Source organism: Electrophorus electricus, chromosome 19, assembly GCF_013358815.1.
Source record: "Electrophorus electricus isolate fEleEle1 chromosome 19, fEleEle1.pri, whole genome shotgun sequence".
NCBI classification, from domain to species: Eukaryota; Metazoa; Chordata; class Actinopteri; order Gymnotiformes; family Gymnotidae; genus Electrophorus; species Electrophorus electricus.
The window spans coordinates 3,463,056-3,485,115 of record NC_049553.1 but is presented as its reverse complement, the minus strand read 5'-3'; the positions used below and the strand labels follow the sequence as shown (position 1 = coordinate 3,485,115).

The 22,060-nt window shown below is 40.5% G+C and overlaps 1 protein-coding gene across 3 annotated transcripts; it reads left to right on the top strand.

Moving 5' to 3' along the window:
* Window positions 1-1,051: 1,051 nt before the first annotated feature.
* On the top strand, window positions 1,052-20,232 carry rtn3 (reticulon 3). 3 transcript variants are annotated; one of them, XM_027017235.2, is made up of 9 exons: window positions 1,052-1,374; window positions 5,334-5,381; window positions 8,616-11,267; window positions 15,483-15,690; window positions 16,229-16,367; window positions 16,830-16,899; window positions 17,078-17,124; window positions 17,459-17,517; window positions 17,722-20,232. In XM_027017235.2, the coding sequence occupies exons 1-9, from the start codon at window positions 1,281-1,283 to the stop codon at window positions 17,768-17,770; spliced, it is 3,366 nt and encodes a 1,121-aa protein (XP_026873036.2). In that variant the 5' UTR covers window positions 1,052-1,280; the 3' UTR covers window positions 17,771-20,232. The 3 variants fall into 3 exon arrangements, with proteins under 3 accessions (XP_026873036.2, XP_026873037.2, XP_026873038.2); XM_027017236.2 differs by lacking the exon at window positions 8,616-11,267 and having other exon boundaries at window positions 1,061-1,374; XM_027017237.2 differs by lacking the exons at window positions 5,334-5,381; window positions 8,616-11,267 and having other exon boundaries at window positions 1,062-1,374.
* The last annotated feature ends 1,828 nt before the right edge of the window (window positions 20,233-22,060 follow it).

The following is a 22,060-nucleotide window of genomic DNA, read 5'->3' as shown; positions in this document are numbered from 1 at the left end:
AAATTATTTTTGTTTCCTGTATTGTCATGTCATGTGTAAATATTTCCTTGTTATTGTTATTGTCTTGTTCTTTCTTGATGTTCAGATTTTGTGCTCTGAGCTGTACCTAATGTGTTGACCTTTTAAACTTCATCTACACCACTTTATTTTTTGTCACATATATTTACTACATGTTTCCTGCTCATACAAATACAATTCCCATTTTTGTTTTATTGGGTAAATGATGTACTGCCTGTTATAAATTATGTTTTTCCTGTTCCTGCTTGCTCAAATGAAAAAAATAAATTAAAAATCTGTCATGCCTTTTCCGGTTTGGTCACACTCCTGTGCTGTACTGTGCCATAACATTACAGACCTAATAGCTTTTTTTCTACAAAATTCCTGTGGGTTTCTTGTGCATACTTGCATCAGACACGAATGTGACTGAAAAATAAACCTTAAAATATTATGGTTCACATTTAGATCACCAGCAGAGTGTGCAATGTGACAAAAAAATGTAATTTTACCAACTCAACACAGAACCTTGTGCATAAATGCGGTACTGCATAATTATGTTCCAGTATATGGTGTAAAAGGTGATTTGCACGTAGGCCACATGTATGGCTGTTGTACCGGCGGCTATCGTGTAATCCGCAAACGTACTACAGCATACAAAAACAGTCTCTGAACTCTAAGCGCTGTCTCAGTGCGCATTTTCATGTACAAAGCCACTGGTTAATATGTTTATAAAATAGACTTTGAATATTACTGGTGCAACCACTACAATTTTGTCAACAGATTTATTTGCGTAGGTACCTTGCCTGCTTCCTTAGGTTATTTATATAATACTTAATACATAGAACCATCTTGACAAAACCAGTGCCAAAAATACAGCCTACAACTGAGATAGGTCAATCAGGATTCATGCAGTCGTATACATCTTGCACAAGGATTTATGCAGTCGTATACATTTTGCACAAGCATTTATGCAGTCATATGCATGTTGAACCAGCGTGTAGTTGACTGTCGCTTTAAGCGAGCCAGCGACCTTTCACCCTGTTTAAAACAGGCTAGCTCTCTATAGTCGCACCCGCCCTGTTTTGCTTCCACTGCCTCTGTATTTCCACAACGTTCAAGGAGATTCACCTGTGCGCCCGCGTCGTTCCAGGCTCGGTGACGCTGCGTCCCGCTTTCGGGAGTATTTTGGTGAAACGGGCAATTGAGAAAGAACACAGACCACATTTTTTTTTTTTTTACAATAACTGCACTTTCAATTGCAGTACCGTGCAAATTAAAATAAAATGGCAGATCCAATGACACAGTCTCCTCAGATATCGTCGTCGCAAGGATTGAACGATGGACACACTGCAGCGTCTAAAGACTCAAAGTTTTGCGGTAAGAATTTAACCGTGCTGTTTGAGCGCAAAACTAAAAATAGTTATTTACGCGATTTTTTTCTTAAATCACCCCAAAATGAACCAGGAAGAACTACAATATGACTGCTATATGTATAAAACGCAACTTCTCGAAGCTTGCAGCTATTAAGCTGTTTTAATGTAAAAATGTGTAACTGCAAACATGACTTATCGCTTTTATAGTGTTGCGTATGACCATTATTGCTTGATTTCAACCGCAGAATCTTCTCATGCGAAGCATCGTTAGTTTGAACTTTTTACAACTTAAAACCATCGGGGGTTTCTAGTGCGCAGTGGTGCAGTTGCTTGTTTGGAACTGCCAGCTGCTTTCCTTCGATCGTTTAGAAAGACCCATTAACCCGCACTTTTAAGGTGGACGTGCTCCGTAGCTTTGACCTAACATTTAAATTTAGATCTAAGCCAGGGAGAACTATGGTGACACATTTTTATTACCTCATCGGGACGGGCGGAAATGGCTGTATTGCGGATACTATGATCTGCAGTGCAGTGATGATGCTGGCGACAACAAAAATGAAAGACCTCTTAAAGGCGCTCTCTGTGTGTGTGTGTGGGGGGGAGGGATCTGTCCTAGCATGGTAGAGGTAAACAAGACATTACGCGTTAACCCACACGCAACGCTGCTATATCGTTTTGTTGATTTATACAATATTCTTTGAAAATGTAAAAATATTTTCTTCTGATTTCATTCCAATTAACTTGTAGGCTACACAGTTTTAGCTTATGAAAACAGCGGATCGACTAGAGAGAAGTGTTTTTACTGGTTCAGTGCCATGCAGCCTAGTTAATTTGCCATTATATAGGCCTGGAGAGCACTTCTGTCCTCATTTAAAAAACTCATGAGACATCTTCATTTAGGCTATTTAACATCCACCATGCCTAGTCTTTTCTTCAGATTCTATATTTGAAAAGCGGCAATGTTACATGTAATGCCACTCAAACATAGCTAGTGTGTCTTGTTTCAAAAACGAATACCACAAGGCGCTCATTATTTTGTGGTTAATTGTCTCCATTGCTGTTTAACTATGAACTGAACATGTTTAACTATGGCGACGAGGCTCCCTTACATTACCAACCGAGGGAACAACAATTTATCAGTCAAGTTCAGTTTTGTTGACGTCCATTTTTTCCATTTCTATAAAACACAAATTACAACGTTTTATGGGGAAAAGACGCGAAATAATTTGCTTTGGTGGCTGGTAAGCCTATGTATGATCTGTAAATCGCAATCCTCCTGCTAGCTGTCAATGTTCCTTTTGTTTTGATGCCGAGTCAGTTGCTGGCCTGGATGCCTCGATTGAGTGTATTGCTTATCTGGTCATTTAAAATGAATCTACTTGAAGATTTGAAATAATTGATGTAGGAAAGCGTTGCCAAGAGCAACGGTATAATATGTCCAAAAAAAAAAAAAAAAATCACACAATCTCACATTCTGTGAGACTTTAATACTGTCTTGCAGATTTGTTTGTCACCATACCTTTGGTTCATGTCTCTTTCACTCTTGGTCTCATAATGGTATTGGACACATGCAATTGCTAAGCACAGTAGCACTTGCTACTAACTGAGGCAACTCTCTGAGGCACTTAGAGGGTCTGGGTTTCATGAGTTGGTCGATGAAATTGCAAGCATTACATGGATAACACAGACAGTCCACTGACTGTACCCTTCTTGGGCTTGACCTTATCAGGGGTCACTACCCTGTGGTGTCCGTAACATGAGTCGCCTTGCCATGTTTCATCTGAGTCCTTGGATATGTGGTGTATTCCATTCGATCAGAAAGCATTTGTCTACCACGATGAGTTCATCACTGGATAATCATGACCTAAACATGTAGGCCTTAGGAATTCTACTCTGCTGATTGTGAGATTACATGAAGAACTTTTACTTTTAGAGCTGCCTTGCTAGTACCTTCTTAGCATTAGGTATAGGTTTCTAACATAGTTGTTATTTGAACATTGGTGTGAATTGGATATTACGTAGTAGTGTACGATCAGTTGGAAGTAGGCATAATAAAATACAAAGAAAATATAAAACTGCTTAAAGCATTGACCATACAGGTGCATATGTCTTGACCCACCAAACTGGACCTGCATTGAGGTCCTCTGCTGATAATGGGCTAATTTCATACAGCTGTATTTTGGAGGCGAGAGTATGGTTGAGTATTTCCACCTGGTTACTGGTATAACGTTCCTGTGTCATGCCTGGATAAATGGATAGCTCAATAATCTTAGATTTCTGTGGGTTGAATGGCTCAGAATAGATCTAGGTTGCATGGAAATTAACTTGTTGGAGACATTGAAATGTAAGTCACTGCTTATTTCGCCTTGCTTTCCCATTACTCGTGTTCACCGCCTATAATCATTTTCCATCTATGGTTAGTTCATTTTGTGCTAAAGTAGTTAACACAACTTCTCTAACTAACTAAATTATTTTCCACTTATTTACATGCAACTTTGATTGACCCTTGGAAGACCTTAACCTGGTAGATTTTCAGTTTGGCAAAGAATTATTTGACTCCTTCAAATGCAAGAAAACTAGTAAATCAGTTGGGAGTTTATTGTTGATGTGCTCATTGATTTTAAATACCTGCAGTTAAAGAGTGAAGTCTTTACACTAAGTTAAACAAATGGCTTGGCACTTCTGAAAGTAGTGTACTGCCATCACATAATTATAATCGGCATGAACAGGCGAGTATAAAGTTGTGGTTACAATATTATTACACTAAGTAAAACCTGTCATGTTTCAATAATATACTGGTGGCAGTGTATATTAGTTCTACCCATTTTGTTTTTTTTTTCTCACTTTTAAATTGGACATTTTTTAAAAATTCATTTAGACATTATTGTTATGGTATTAGGGATAATTTAAGATGTTTATTTCTGAAATCTTCTAAATGACAACAAATCTGGATACTGGTAGCTTTGGAAATACAACGCAGGTTATAATGTATGAATGCATTGATGAGACGAGATCTAGAAGCTGAATTTCCATAGCACAAATTCAGCGACTCTCATTATTCCTGCATTGTCCATTTTGGAGCCTTCTTAGTCGTTCTAAGGCTTTTGTGTGTGTGCAGATGAAAGTGACTGATGAAAAGGGTTGTCCAGGGTGTGCCGCGTGGAAAAGGAGGTTAGCTAAGGGCGAGGCTGGCTAAGGCAAGGAATGTCGTGTAGCAGGTATGGACTCAGTGGCCCCAGCCTGCTCAGTCTGCCGTCATTAGGGCTCAGAACGGGGCAGCGATGCCTAGCCGACATGGCACACCGCAGCTACGCCCACTGTGTTACTTGACTATTCTGTTCCTTTCCCTGTCATGTCCTTCTGGCACACCTCACTCTATTTGGGGTCACCAAGCCTGAGGCAGTTCAGAGTTTCACGGCTGAGGGCTCAGCTTAGAATTTGACTAAACTGTGAAATGGAGGCTCTCACCAGTAAAGCTTCTGTTGTGTTCTTCTGTATCCCAGTTTGTGAAGAGGGGTTAGAAAATGGATTCCTTAAATAGATTACATAACTCCTGACCATGGTGCGCTGTGTGGGTGCTTGTTTGGGGTCAGAGATCGGAAACTATGGGAGGAATTATTTGAAGGGAACATGGGAAAATGTTCTACCGTGGATGATAGTGTGGAGGAAGTTGTTTTCTAGAAACTCTGAATCTGATAAAATAGTTTTAAAATTGGATTTGCTGCGCTTGTATAAATGCATTTAATAACATTCCCCGTAGCTGCCGAAGTAGTGATGCATTGCTATTAACTTCAGTGAGTTAAGATATCTAGAAGAGTATTGTCTTACTTTGAACATCTTCAGAAGAGACAGGTAAGAGGTTTCCTGGGTGAACATTGCACTGATCTCTTCCATTTTCAGTTTGTAGAGTGTAAGAAGGATGTTTGGACTATTCTCATTCTTCTGTCCTTTTTACTTTTTCAGATTCCTTTTTTTCCTCTTCGCCTGTATCTCTCATTCAGTCTTCACAAGGCAAGTGTATAGTTCTCTTATGCTGCTCGCCTGCTTCTCTAACCTTTTAAATCACTCTCCTGTTATCTTCTCTTTCTGTCTCATTTTTCTACTCTGTACAATATCTCTTGCTCAGCTGCTGCTAGGGTCCTCTCAATCCCTCTCTTGAGTGCTCCTCTCCTCTTTATACCAGATAAGGTACTCATTGTGGAACTATGTTAGCCAGAGAGCTGTTGGGAGGATGAAACGATGCAGAGGCCAAGAATGTCACAGAAGAGGCAATTCCTGGGGCACCAATGCAGTGTTTAGACTCAAACAAAAGTGCGTCTCGGCTACAGTTGTCGAGTTACTTTTCTGTGAACCTGAATGTGCCCTCCCCTTCAATCTGTGTCCTTCAGTCTGTATCTAGTTTGTACCAAATTGCAAAGTAACGTGGATGTTCAGTATCTCCCCTGCATACAATCTTGACACTCATGCTGGAGCAAGATGCCCTGTAATGCGACACACCCCCCACCTCCCCTGAAGTTTCAGATGTTAACCTCTAATAGTCACACATGTTGGAAACCAGCAGGAAAGCCAGATCCCACCTGTTTTCAGCAGCCTTTGAAAACTGGAATCCTGCAGTGCAGACTGGCCACACCTCCTGCACCCTTAGTAGTCATACCGCATGCTTGTCATCAGGGAAGATAATCTTCTGCCCTGACAGCTTGAACTTGATGCCATAGCCGCTCTTTCAAAGTCATCCATTAAAACCGAAGGTTGAACATTTGCCATTTGGAAAGTGAACCCTTCAGTTCGCTTGTTATGGTCATTTCAAAAGCAGATCCACACATTAGCGATCCCAGCTGAGATTATTATTTAGGTCAACATTATTGCAGGTCCAGGCTAATCCCGAGATTGCCGCCTTATTTTAAAATAGCAGAAAAGTTCAAGTCCGCATTAGTAAGAGAGCAGAATCCTAAAAATGGATCGGGTTGGTATAAGGAGTCTTGTCCTTGGTGTCCCTCCTCCACTGCTAGCTGTGCTTGGAGGCCCTTGGCCCCTGACTTTCACTGGTACTGCAGGTAGAGTGACACTGGGAGGGATCGACTATAGGGATGCCTGCGCTGGGGTCCATCCGCCCCATGTCTGTGGCTGCTGGCTCTTACACTTCTGCTTGTGCCTTAAGACGTTTTGCATGCAGTCTCTTACCACGGCGTAAGAGAAGTTCTCCGCTGTTTTTCCCCCTTTTTTGTTTTAATGATTTCTCTTTTTCTTGCCTTTTCACCTCTTTTTTTTCCCCCTTCTCCTGCCATTTCAGATTCAATACAGAACAGTTCAGAATTCTGACAATGTTCATGCAGAGGAAGCAACAGCAGTGCAAAACCAATAAGAAAGCATATGAAAGAGGGATCCTATAACCATGTCATTAGTTAGTAATTAAAATGCTGCATCCACTAGGCTCAAAGCGTGTAAAAGCATCAATTATCCTTGCTATGCCAGACCACATTGTGTACTAATTTAACTACAGTAGTTAATGGTGGGGTTGTTGTTTTTTGTTTGTTTTTTTAAGTTGGCTGTTGCAAAGTCATCTGGATTGGTCATAAGGGTTACCAGTTAACCTGCTCTGGTATAATCTCTTTCCTAGTTATATTAATAGTAGGTTAGAAATCCTGGAATTTTTATGGGGATGTGACTCAGGAACCCTCATTCTCCATGATACTACTAAAACGAACCAAGTTTGTTGAGCCTGGTCTTAAGAGGGAAAAATAATCATGCATGGGATCAGTCAGAATGATGTGTTAGTATGGCATGTATGGGATGAAAATCAGGTGAAGAGATCACCCAATAGTGAACTATGATTTTTAACCAGCAGGAGGAGGATAAATATATTTTATTATCCTTTAATTTAGAACAGATGATCCCTAAGGGCTGACGTGTTTGCTCTCAATTTTTAGATCACTGAACACTTTATGCACCACGCATTAAAAAATTGATTTACAGAGATTTAATCTTTTATTAGTTCATGGCACTCTCCCCTGACTATAGTGTGCCAGTTTTCTTCTTTTTTAAAACTTTCATTGAGCTATTTTTAACTTATGCACATAATGTAACTATTAAATGTTATAGTCTATTGCAGCATAGGTACTTTTGAGATTTATCATGGATATCACACAGATCTTTGCTCTTCTTAGAAAGATATTAACATATTTCAGCTATTTCACTGTCTCATGTCTGTCTCAGTGTGATGCCACACCAAATTCATACACTGAAAAAAGGAAATTTGAAGACTAAAATGTCAGGACTTAGAACAAAGGAAAAACGTCACTGAATTGTCCTGGCCATCAACAGAAATGTATCTTCTATCTGTGAATCAGTTTATCAAAGAATATTCCTTGCACTGCTGTGAGCAGTGGGCTTTAATTTAGATAGGAGCATTGCATACAGTTTTAATGGTAAAATCTGACTAATAAATTTTGTAAATCTGTATGGATTTATTTCTACAATTTTGTCAAGTTTGTTTACCTTTGAACTGAGTAGCAGTATGCTATTTCTGACATCAGTTAGGTCTGTATTTGCACTTCCCTTAAGGAGGTCTTCTGCCTTATCACATCATTTGAAAGCAGGCAAAATCCACATTTATGACTCTTGGATTTCTATGCTGTTTATTGTATTTGTTTTATCCTTTAAGGCAAGAAAACATGGAAATTGGATGGATTTGAATTCTTTTCAAAGGTATAATTTTACTTTCACAAGGGATCTTTTTAAAGATGCAGCATTAAGGGATTATTTACTCATTACTGATGGAATTGTTCGTATTTTTCAAGCATAACCTACCCACACTTATTAAAAGAAACAGTTTACTCCCCTGTGTGATTTAGATTTCTCAAAGGTAACAACACATTGTCCAGCTGGCATGCAGAAATCAAACATCATCCATTAATCGTTCAAAACCATGCCATGCATGACCGCTTCAGCTGCAAGATAATGGATGCTAATGAGCATCACTGGAATGCTGTTTAAAGTAATAGCCTAATTGCTGATTGCTAAAGTTTTTAGGGCTTGTCTTTGACTCTGAAATAATACTCATAGAAAGGAACATTTTGAAAGAATCTCGGTGGACATATGGATCTTTTGTGGTGAAACGGTTCACATTCCACAGAGCTGAAAGTACAGCCCTCCACTTTAGCACATCTGTATGAACATGGAGTGTGCCTTGATTTGTTTCCTCTCCACTTTTTTCCCCCCTGTCCCCTCCTTGTTTAACGGATGCAGACAAAAGGGTGGTGCTGGGCTCTGACAAGCCTTCAGATGGCGTGGCCACCTCCCTTCGGTTTTCCTCCCAGCCAAGTTCCTTTTCTCCCGTGGCCTATGGAAATGAATCCTCAGGTCTACCCAGTGGAACTATAGATCGTAGTTTCCAAGAGAAAAGGCAGCTTTTTGAATCATCACTTCAATCTCAAAAGCAGGACACGTCCCCCATAAAGGTGTCCCCTGTTTCTGAGCGAATCAAAGCATTGGAAGCTCTAGCTGCAAAGCAGAATGATTCTGATTGGGGTGATGGAGGGTTTCCTCATTTTAGAGAGCGCCACTATGAAAAGTCTCCTACTGAGGTACGTGGAATGTCTTCCCGTTCTTCCTTTAAGAAAAGCACTATATCCCCTGAGCAAGAATCTCCAGAATCACCCTTTGAAATACTTGGAGATTCCAGGCGTGGAAGTGACTTTGAGGATACTGCAGACTGGATGAAAGCTCATTTGCCCCCAGCGCCAGAATTCAGCACTGAAGAGTCTGACTCTGGTGAAATTAAAGAGTCTTTAGTACTTTATGAGAGTCCATCCAAAGAGATAAAGGGCAAAGATACCAATGCGCCTCTCATTCCTGAATCTTTTGTAGGCGTTCCTGATGAATTCATGGACACTCCTACTAAAGAAGCTAAACAAACAAGTGAAGATAGTAAAGAGTCCAAGCAAGACAGTGTTGAGGATGAGTCTGAATTTGATCTCAGATTTTTACCTACAGCCTACATGTGGGACAAACAAGAGAAACCTGATCTGGAACCATCAGATCTGTCTGGAACGCATGACTCAGGGATACCTGCACCTCCTGCTGGGTTTGAGTCATCTTCGGTGCCTTCTTTGCCTCCTGCTCCCCAGGTAGACACCAGTGTTAAGCAACAGCCTGCTATTAAGAGTGGTGCGTCTGAGCCAGCAGAGATCCTTGAAATTGACAGCTCAGGTGAATCTGATGATACAGTGATAGAGGGAGCGAGTGGTGTCTATCCTGATACAGGCACTGATGCTCCTGACTCTGAGCCCTTTACTGGCAAGGAGGAATTTCCACACAAGCAAGTAATGCACAGCATTAGTGTGCCAATCATTAATGTCATTGAGACAGAGGAACAGATTCTAAGTGATGATGAAATGGAGCCAGAGGAGGAGGAAGAAGAAGAAGAAGAAGAAGATGATGATGATGATGATAGATATCAGATAATGCGAGAGCCAGCCAGAGAAGCTCCAAAACCATCTGGTGAACACTCAGAAGTTCCAATATCAATATCTGAAGAGGCTCCCCCAAAAACAGAGGAAATTGACTCACAGACAAATATTCCAGATGTTGATATAGAATATCCATCAAAACATGAGTTATTGAAAGATGACATTAGTGATAACAGTTTTAACCAGACTTATCCTGATGTAAAGGGTACCAGTTCAGAGGTCTCTCAAACACAAGCAGAAATATCACAGACTACAGATGACATTTTCAGAGAATCTTACATTAACACGGTTAAAAATGATGAGATTGCAGAAATCCCATCTGACCTCCCTGCTAATTATGAAAATCTCTCAAATGAAATTGAGTCCAGTGATATTGATACATACTTGGATCATTATTCCAGTCAGGAACTAGCTTTAAAAGACCAACTAACTTCAGGTGTTTTTAATGAGAATGATGGTGAATTGGATGAGTTAAGGAAACCTTTTGATGTCCAGTACAATCAGAATAATACTGTGTTTCCTCAGCAATCATTTGAGGAAACTCTTGTTGATGAATTTGATGAGACACTTATTGAAAGTAAACTTGACAATAATAAAGCGTTTGAGCCAGCTCCTGTTGGAATTTCAGCAGATGTCCACAGTGAGCCTCTGCTCCCTCCAAATGACATGTCAAATCCTGAACTGGAGGATCAGTGTGTGGATCTAGAAGACCAGAAGACAATAACTGCACTGGGCAGCTATTCTCAGATAGAAGAGGACGATTACATCTGTCAGCCAATAGGCGGACTGCCCTCTGTTCAGGAGAATGCTCCTGCTCCCTTCCCATCTTTCCATAATGATCCAATGGACAAAATCAATGAGGTGATTTCTGATTTTGCAGCCAGTGATGTAACTGCAGGATCAATGATGACCAACTCTGAAAAAGGGGATCTAGTAGAACATGATGCCCCAGACAGTCAGATGTCACCAAAACTCATAAGTCAGCCTGAGAGCCCTGAACCAGAATGCCCCAAAATTGCAGCAACAGACAGCTTTGTGGAATTCATGAGGGAGTGCTTGAAGTCGCGTGAGGATGAACCCTTAAGTGTTGGTCCAGAAATCCACAGTGTTGGCCCTCCTTCCCCTGCCATGATTATGGACCTGGAGCAAGAACGTCTCACTATCAGTGCTCTCAAAGAGCTTGGGAGCAGCCAAGAGGAAGAGGATGAAATTCCTAACAAAGGATCCCCACTGTCTTCAAAGGAGGATATGGCTTCAAAGTCTAAATCTGAGGCTTCCTTTGCCTCAAGTCTCTCACCTCAGAATCTTCCAAATGAGTATCAGCCAGAAACCTCGTTAGCCAAAGAGGTAGAGGCATTTGACATTTGGGTGGCAGAAGCCTACCACCTCGCAGAGCATGTGTTGGCAGCAATACTAACCCACCTGTCAGGTAACTTGCCTTCCTTTGGGCGATTAGCCTGCTAACCCTGCACGCACTCGCTCTTTTACCATATATCCTATTTGATTCTTACAGCACTATCACATTTAGTTGCATGTGTATGAAAAATAGTTAATAATTAATGAATAAAAACTGTGTATAATGGTGAACAAAAATTGTGTATAATTTTTGGAAAGATTTTTGAAAAATTATTTTGTACACAGAATGTAATCCTTTCAACAAGAAATTAGTTGTTTTGATGTCTCAGATGCTGGAGTTTTTCATGATTATTTTTACCTAAAGAAGCTAACATTTGTTATTGTTATTATTTAAGAATGTTTACCTATTTTCTTTTTTTTTCTTTAAACTTTCAACACAGTTGTAATAGGTCTTATCTGCCATATGCTTCTTTAGAAATTGAGTGCCTTTGCACAATTAGAAGAGAACATAACCAGTCATATGCCTGTCTTAATAGTCTCTGACTTTGGCTTTATTGTTTCCCAATGGAAATAGAATCGGTTATGTTCTCTGGGACACAGGATATCCACTGCAGATGGCACATTTGAGGAATGAAACAGAAAGTGTGACAAGGCACATCAATACCAGTTTTTGTATTTTGGATTCTTTATATATAGTGCCCTGTAGAATTATTGGCACCCTTAGTAAAGGTAAGCAAAATGGGCTATGAAAAAATCACTGCTTATCAGATCACTCATACTTTCAGTTTAGGAGCAAAGACTAAGCTGTCAGTCAAAAAAACATCCTAAATCACATGTTGACACCTCTACATTTAAAGCTTTGTGTATGCTTGCCTAACAGCACTTTCTGTTTTAATTTATACTGGATGAAATTGAAAGTCACGCCCAAAGGGATCTGAAACCATTCCTTGATAGCAAATCTCTCTGCATCCTTCAGTTGCCTAGGTCCTCACTGAGTGCTCATATTTAGTTTGCTTCTCAGGGTTTTAATGCAGTGTAGATGAGGGCATTGGCCACAGCAAAAGCTTGATGTTGTAGCCAGTCAATGATTTTGGTGTGGATTTGCTCTGGAAGAGAGAGAGCCATTTTCATCCAAGATCTCCTGGTATTTGATGTAGTTCGGAATGTCATGAATCCTAATTCTGAAGAAAGAGCCTCATTTGCCACAGTCCCAACACTATACTTCACAGCAGGGATTATATACTTTTCTGAATGACTAATTTTACAACACATCTATACTTTTGTCTCCTGTTATCATATAACTAGATTCCAATGTAAACTCCAGCTTACACTAGACAGAGCAAGGGCCCTTAACCCTCAATTGCTCAAGTTGTACTCCGTCATAATTATAAGTCGCTTTGGATAAAAGCGTCAGATAAATGCCGTAAATGTACTGACCTGATAGAGGAGATGGGTGTTCCCAACTAGGAGTAGGAATATGTATTGTTTAGATTTTTGTTCAATAACAGTTCTTAGGAGTGTCATTGACATGGTAAATAAGCTTACCTCACGAAAAGGTTTATAGATTAGCATAGAACCAGGCTGATGAACAGCAAAGCCCAACTGTATAGCTTCCCCCCCAATGCTGGTCATTCTGGGAGACATCGCACCTCACTATTGAATACAAAAATAAAATGGCAGTTTTGGGAGAAGTGTGCCTATGCTGCCTTTTATGGCAGGGATGACTGATGAGTAGATAATGGTGAACGTCACTTTAAAGAAGCCATATCAGCTTCCTTATTGTCATCTCTGAACAAAGGCTGAGAGGGGCAAAGGAACACGATCAGGGGTGACGAGCGGAAATGTTGCAGAACAGTCAGCTTAATTTTCTTCTACAGATGACTCTGCATTCTGTGAAGTAAGCAGAAAGGCTCGTTTTGTGTTCAATCATTTCGGGGGTTTATTGAAAAAGTAAATCTGCCTTCTGTTAAATTTTGATTTAATAGAATCTCATGCTGTGTTTTGTATCAGCAACTTGTGGAATTGTTCTTGCTGATACATGACTAGCAGGCATTTTTTTCTTCAGGCCTTATTGACATGATGTATAAAATGCCTGGACTGGTATGAGAAATGATCGTCTAGTACAAGGGTTGGTGTGCAGATAAAGAAAGTTGCCGTTCCTGTCTCTTGTTACAGGAATGAGGTGTATGTTTCTTGTACCTAGATTGCTGATTGCTGCTACGAGAATGTTACAAGCCTTGCTTTCTAGGGAACAGTTTCACCCAAATATAATCTAACAACAGTTGTTCTTTTGAAAGCACAAAATCTTGAGCTTTTTTGTGGTTTGAATTGCATTTATAGTTTCGATATAGTATTAATTGGGAAAGGGGCATTGTTAAAGACTGAAAATAAAATTCATGTCAGGGTTTAATATTGTTTTTTTCAGTCTTTAACAATGCCCCTTTCCCAATTAATGCTATTAATACTTCAGCACAGCTGAATTTGAGGTTTCCATAGTTTCCACTTCCTGGTGTTGGGAGGATTTGTTTTATTTTGTGCACCAGTTTCATCTCATTTGCACTCACTGTGGAATCCATCAGACCACAACCGATACAACAGATCGTCAATGTTATTGACGTCATTGGGGATTAGAATTGAATATTTCATGTAGGTACGTGCCATTGTATTGTTGTCAAAAACCAGAATTAGCTTTGGAAAGTAATTTGCTTGTTGTTGTCTTTGCACATGTACACTCACTCATTGCAAGAAGCAATACATGAAGTAGCAAAGTGAGCACATTTATCTCAATTTCATGCATGGGTAAGCCTACTAATACACGTGCCTTTTAAATGATTCAAACGCACGTGGCTGTTAACCCACACACATGCGTACATAAAAACGGCTCCTGTGCCTTTAAGAGCCAGTGCCAATGCTGAAAAGAGGCCACTGCGGCTTGGCTACCCCTGGGACGTGCTGCTGTATCTGGAGCCTCTAAGGCAAGAGAGGGAGGGGAGCGATAATGAACGAGTGCTCAGTCTAGGCTGCCTCTCTCTGGGCACTGGCAAAGCATGCTGGGAAGGACTCAGACCCCTGCAGTGAGCGAGCAGGAAACCCCATGCCTGCACTACTCGTTAGCCCATCAGAAAACAATGGTGTGCTTTCTGAAGCTATGAATCACTGGCCCTACGTTATTGTGCTGTACTTATGTCATGATTAGTCTTTTTAGAAACATGTTTTCTGTATGTTGCTCGATTCAAGATTAAACATTCATCTGTGTTGTAATGGTAATATTCACAGTGTTTGTGTGTTAGTGTAGCTATCAATATAGATTAATTTTCAGTAGTGGGCCGTAATTAATCAGCTGCTGCAATGAAGGATATACAGAATGGTGTAAACATGGTATCCCCTAAAAAGCAAAGATTCTATTCTCATTCGGATCCCTATTACCATTTCTTCTGCTGTAGTATAGCTAAGAGACAGATTAAAAATGATCTGTTTGGCAGATGCGCAAAATTATAGTTTTATTTAAATCCAATCCAGTAAACAAACAGGGTGATGAAGTTAGTAATACTGCATTTCTGTAATATCTGCAGTGAATGTCTCAATAGATTCTTAGGGACATTTAAATGCCTATGGAGCAAGGACAGTAATACTGAACACAGTGGGCGTGTCCTCAGAACAGGTCCTTTTGCCAGAGTGCCCACCCCCTCACATGCCCACAGAACAATTTCTAGGGCAGAAAGGAGGAGGATAATGTTCCATGTGCAGACTCGGTTCCAGCCAGCTCTCCCTGTGGTGAGAAACTGTGCTGTCCGCCACACTGATTCAGCTTGACGACAGGAGCGTCACATTTGCACACAAATGCCCCCTTCAGTGAATATGCCCACTTCCGTGGTGAAGTGCACACAGTTAAGGCCCTCAAGGAATGTGGAGGCTAGTGTTTACATAAGTCTTCTTTAAAAGGTTCCTTTCATAATGCACTGGAGGGGCATTTAGAAGCTCCATCACAGAATTACGTAACAGAGCTAGAAAATTGTTATTTGTGTCGACAAACTCCGGAAGATTGTGTAGAGACAAAGCTCCGAAACTGGTGAATTTGCCGGCAGCTAGTTCTCTATTGACGGTACATGTTTGGGCAAGCATGAGCATGGGAACTAGGTGGTAAACGAATGCAAATCATCATGGGTATTAATTGTTTTCTCCCATATCTCACCTCTCCCATCCCACTTACTCCATGCACCAAACCACTCGACTACGACTGGCTCCCACATGCGGGCACGCACGCCTGCACGCCCACTCTGTCTTGCAGTACACGACTTGGTGCACTGGCGAGACCCAAAGAAGTCGGGCGTGGTTTTTGGCACCTCCCTGCTACTACTGCTGTCACTGGCGGCATTCAGTGTGATCAGCGTCATCTCCTACCTGCTCCTGGCTCTGCTCTGCGTCACCATCAGCTTCCGCATCTACAAGTCTGTCGTCCAGGCTGTGCAGAAGTCCAACGAGGGCCACCCCTTCAAGTAAGACCGAGGTCTCTCTCCTAAGTGTTGTGGTGCAGCGGCCTGTGCATTTGAATCCACTTGTTTGAGACTGCACTGAGTCTGGTTTAATGGAGATAAAAGACCTCAGGCTAAGGGACCGTACCTAATTCTAATTTATAGTCCCATCATAGCCCTGGGCCACATTCAGGAGGATTTAATGTTGTGCAACGTTCACAACACGAGAGATCACACCTAATCCCTTAACACGGTAATAAAGTCTGTCTGCAATGTGCTGTGTTTTACTAGTAAACTTGGCCCTGATTTTGACATTTGGCATGTACAAAGGTTTTAAAGAACACTGTTCTGACTATATCATTTTATAGAATGCAAGCAGGATGGTTCTTTTCAGCAGTTATGGTTAAATGTTTTTAAATATAATGCTCTTTTTGTGGCTTGTTTCCCAGCTCTAGCTTCAGTGTGGCTGTAGATAGGAGGAGAGGGCTGACCGTGGGAGTGTCCGCCCCCCAGCAGTGTGTGGGTATGCGGGGGCAGAGCTAATTGGGTGTGTTTGTGACAGAGCTCTGATGGAGAAGGATGTCAGTGTGCCTCCTGAGACGTTCCGGAAGCACGTGGATCAGTGTCTGACCCACATCAACCGCGCACTCAAGCAGATGAGCCGTCTCTTCCTAGTGGAAGACTTGGTGGATTCCCTTAAGGTCGGTTCAGCATCCTCAAGCCCTTTACTTGGCACATGAAGACCCCTCATGTGGCTGTTCTATTTTTGTGTGTGTGTCTTTTTTCCCCTCTCTCACACACACACACACACACACACACACACACACACAGTCTGTTGTTAAGCCTTTCACTCCATGTGATGGAGGGTGAGGGGATGATGTTCAGAGGAAACAACCCAGAGATTGAAGAGGTGGAGGGCTGACCCAGAACACCCTGTCCTCTTCACAGAAAGGGCTGGCTCAAAGACGTTAAAACTGGCCACCTCCTGTTATGTTACACTATGATGTACAATAAAACTATTAAGATGTAGATTATTACTAACTGTGTTCAGGACCATATGGATGACCTTGTTTAGGTGTCTGGACAAATTTGTCAATGGCCTTTGTGTGCATGCGTGTGCGCACACACGTGATCTTGTTTTGCCCCTGTGTGTTTTTTTTCAGTTGGCGGTGGTCATGTGGCTTCTGACATACGTGGGTGCCGTCTTCAACGGCATCACCATCCTCATCCTTGGTAAGTTTTGACACTCCAAACCCAAAGCCATTGTAATGTTCCCATTTTCCCAGAGGAAGATCAGCTGTACTTGGCAGTTCAAATTGAAGCTTCATAACTAAACAAATTGGTCCATTTGTATGGTATTATTCCAAGTAGTGTTCAGTATGCACAGTCGTCTGGTTTTCTCCTTTTCCAGCGGACATCCTTATCTTCAGTGTGCCACCACTGTATGAGAGAAACAAGGTGAGTCTGCTATTCTTGTACTACAAGAAATATTCTTAATAACCACGTTTGTTTATCATGTGGAAACCATCTCTATATTTGATACAAGCATTAATGAGCAGGGGTAGAGTTTTCCAGACCTGTGAGAACAAAAATGAGAAAACGTACAGATTTAGTAACCGCTCCACCTTCCCTCCTCTACAAAGTTATGCTGTGTCCTCAAAACTACGATAACCCACTTTTTCAGAGTTCCCACAGTGAACTAAAATGAAGGCCCGCTACACATTAAATCTTTGAAATTTTCTTTAACCATCTATGCAAGACATTTAATTACAAGGTGCGTTTTTCTCTTCAGACCCAGATCGATCACTACATTGATGTGGCACGCACTCACATCAATAGTACAATGGCCAAGTAAGTTTTTATTTCTATTTATTTCTTTATTAATATTCAGGGTTAATTTAGTAAAAGTCAGGTATGTGTGTAAGTCTGAGATATTTATTTAAGTGGTACTTTTAAATGTGTCAGCTAATACTGATAACTTAAATTACTGCCACCTAATGGGCAGATATACCTGTACTGCTGTATTTTAACCACATGAATATTTATTTCCGTTAGGCTACAAGAGAAGCTTCCTGGAGCACTGAAGCGCTGTAAAAAGGAATGATCCGCCTCTGCTGTCCCCTTTTGACCTCCTCCGGAACCCTTCAACCTCTAACCCCCAGTCCTTCCTTACTCCTCTCTCTACCCCCCTCTTTTCCTGTTCATCCTTCTTTTAACTACCACCCCTCCCTCCCTCACCAACCATCTGCACTGAACCAGCTAGTCTCTAAAATCTCCGAAGCTTCTCTATATTCGCTGTTAACTACGCAGCTCAACTACGAGCATTAGGGAAGATGCTTGGGGCTCCAGCAGCTGGTGATTTTTTTTCGAACACAGGAAATGATGTAATACTGCGACTGGATGCTCATTTGTGGTGCCCGACGTTGGGCAGGGTGTGTGAACTAGACTTAATGTATGACCTGGTTCTGCTGTCTGTAGGAGCTGTGGTGTTATACGAATAAATCAAAGAATAAATAAATAGACAAAGACAGATATTTGACTCGGAGGCAAACATCTGTACTTTAAAGGAACACATTTCACAAGAAAAAAAAAGGAAAAGTGAAACATCCTTGGAAGAAACTGGGTGGAGGGAGAGAGTAGTGTGACTGATCTGATCCTGTTTGTGGTGGCCCCCTTATCTTCAGAACACATTTTTGTGTATGATGAAACTACAGTGCACTGTGATACAAGTATTACAAGGTCCACACATGATTGACTAGGATGGAGGAGACACTGCACCAGCTGTCATGGTTGAGTCTAGTTTGCTGTCCTGTTTTGTTGGGTTTTTTTTGTTTGTTTTTTCTGCATTTATTTTTTGTGTATGTGTATATATAGTAAGATTACAACAGGCTCTTTGCTGTGAAGAAATAGTTAGCATTTGCTTTTTGTATTTAAAACCATCTCGCATCTAAGACTCAGCCTCTTGAGTTGACATGTAAATGAGTGTTGTTATGGCTACTGTTTTGATTATTCTTAATAGATCACCTGTAAGATAGCTGCTCTTGACTCCCCAGTCCAGCATTGGCATCTTAGTGATTAATATTAATTATATAATGCTTGAGGTTTCTGTAAGGAATTTTCAGAGTGTCAGAGTAGTGGAGGCAGAAGGCCTAAGCGTGTTGCTTTTAGGAAGAGAAAGTTAAAAGTGTGAGAAACGTTGGTGCCCAGTGAAAAATGGACCAGTCTTCCCAAGCCATATCATTGCATAAGAACACACTGAAAGACAAATACTGGTCTTGGATTGGCCTATGGAGCAATGATACTAACACTGCATGTGTGGTTTCTTGTCATAATGAGTGTATTTGAACTGGTATATTCCAAAATTTTCATTCTTAATGGAATGATGCAAAGCATATGTCTTTGCAAAAGCAGGAAACAATATCACCAGTTGTATTGGCTTACAGAGTGTTTCAAGAGGGCGGGGAGGAGGCCATTGTAATATCACAAGCACACCAGTCTTTATGTAATTACATCTGTATCGATACACTAAAAGGCACTTGAAGGTGAGCGGGAGAAATGAATGCACTTAGCTTACCGCCTGGTCTGTCATTAGGCACTGGATTCCACCCGGGAACGTCTGTATGCATTTCTATGAAGTGCCACCACAGGTTCAAAAGTGTGTCTGTATTTATTAACATACCAGTGGATGAAAACAGTACAAGATTAAAACAGTAAGTACCTGTAATACTACTTCAAAGGTGTCTGTCAACTGCTGAAATGTTTCGTTCTGATATCTACAGAGAGTCCGGACTGATCTATGTGATCCTGCACTGTCACAGTGGAGCTTGTTTTGGTGTGGCCTTAATTTGGCTCATATTGATTGTTTCCCAGAGGGCAGGTCCGCCGAACACAGAAACTCCACCAGAGAGCCGAGGATTTTTCCACGCTGTCCTGCCCTTTAAAGCCCAGTCGTAGTCCCTGGATCCTTGATCTTTATTTTTCCACATTTGTTTCCTTGCATGCATGCAACAGCAGAGACATGCTCACCAACATTTGATGTGTGTACCAGTTCCCATGTGTCACTGAACTAACATGCATCATGTTAACTCTTGGGTCCTGGGTATGGTGGTGCTTGAAGAATAGGATAAGCTCCAGCAGCTAGTTTTTACACTTGTACCCTACCCCCAACATTAAGTTAAAGAAATACTACCTTTTTAATAGATGCAAACCTGTCTTTGTTTCTGTCTAGACAACTCGTGCTGTTTTCTCTGTAGTGTTTTGATTAAAAGCCTGCAGATTTTCACCTTAATCCAATAGTTTAACAGATGTCCTATTAGTTTAACAACTGTCTCCCTTTTTTTGGTTTGAATTTCTCTCTTGGGGAGGGAGTTTCAGAAGTCATGTTTTCTTTGGGTATCATTGATTTTTGCCTTTGAATCTTGATAACTAGTTGTAATAACTGATATAAATGTTCACTTTGTTATGGGTTAAGTTAATTGGAAAACTTCAGAAGAAAAAAAATGGAGAGAGAAAAAAATAGTAGTCCCTGTAATTGTCAAAGTGAAATTAATAAAAACATTAGAATGACTAGCTGTTTGTTTTCTGCTCACCTCCACAAATTCATGCATTTTTTATTATCACAAAAACATCAGCAAAAACAGCCTGTGAAGACATTCAAACGTAGCATACTTTTAAACTGAAAAAGAGTCAAGCCAGGGCTAAATATAATGGGTGAAAAGTTAAAATAGCCCTATACTTTATAGGAGCAGACGTTATAAATGTCATAAATTTCTTTTCGGTTGTGATTAGCATACGGCATTGTGACAATGTTCCATATTATTTTTCTTTCAGTTGTTTCTATTAGGGATATATTTACTCCCAACTGCAAAGCTGATTCAGGGCAATAAGTAAATATAAATATAAATATATATATATATATATATATATATATATATATATATATATATATATATATATATACACACACATACACACAATCTTTGCAGAAGTATTCAACCCACTTGAAATTCATAAGATGCAACTGGATTACAAATTACACTGACACAGATTGTTCCAGACAGTAATTTTTATTGCAAACCCAGTATGCTTTTAGAAGTTCATTTTCAAAATTGTCAACAGATCTTTTCTTTAAAAAATTAACTGAAAAATGCTGCATGTAAATATTCAAACCTTTTGGTCTAATACTTGGCAGAATCTCTCTTGCTGCAATAACAGCTTTAAAGCTGTTGGGGTAAGCTTTGACCAGTTTTGCAGAGTTTGACAGTTGTACACCCATTCTTCCTGGCAGATGTGGTTGTTCAGGTTGGTTGTGGACTGCAATTTAAAAATGGTGCCACAGTTTCCTTTTTTGGATTCTGTCTGAACTCTACCATTGTAGAACATTCACCTTTTTGTTTTTCATCCCCTCCTGTGTTGCTTTATCTTTGGGTTTTACCGTCCTACTGCAAGGCTTCTTACAAATGCCAGTGTTTTTTTTTCTTAGCAGACTGAAGCAGGTTGTCTTGCTGAATCTCTGTACCTTTTTTTTTAATCATCCATTTGTTCTTCAGTTTCCATTGAGGAAAAGCATTCCCACAGCATGATGCTGCTACCCCCATACTTCACTTCTGGGATGGTGTTTACTCAGGAATGGGCAAAATTAGGTGTGCATCACACACAGTATTTTGAATTTTGTCCAAACACCTCCATATTTGTTTCATCCGACAACAAAATGCATATTTTAGCCGGACCTCTTGACATCGCTGACCGTCACCTTCAGTCTACTATGAGCTGCAGAAATCAGTACTTCCTTCAAGGTGATTGCTGGCCTGTCTGTGGCTTCCCTCACCAGTCCCCTTCTTGTGGTGACGATGAGTTTTGAGGAACAGTCTTGTTTAGTGCCTGGTTGGTGTGTCGCAGCTTCTGTTACCTCACAAACCAACAATGTCACTGGGAGGTCCAAACACTTGGGTACTATTTTGTAGCCTTTCATATCCTGTCTTTTGCATGTCTATAACTTTATCTCTAATTTTCTTATAATGCTCTTTGGTCTTCATTTTCACAGCTTTCCTTCAGATTCATAATCTGACCAATGGTATTCACATTCCAAACTTTGGAATATATATATATATATTCACAGATAGAGGCCAGTTTTGTCCTCCCAAGGGCACTGCTATTCATCTGGGTAAGCTTGGAGCTTCCAGCGAATGATGGTTGAACACTTATGCAAACAGCATTTTCCAATTAATCATTTTTATCACAGAATATTTTCTAACATAAAACCAATATCACTTTAAATTAATTTTGAGCATCAATCTTTTAAAATAAAATATGAATGTGTGAAATTGCCATTTCAGTGTCATTTCTAATTCAGATGGGTATGATGACTTTTAAGGGTTGAATACTTTTGCAAGGC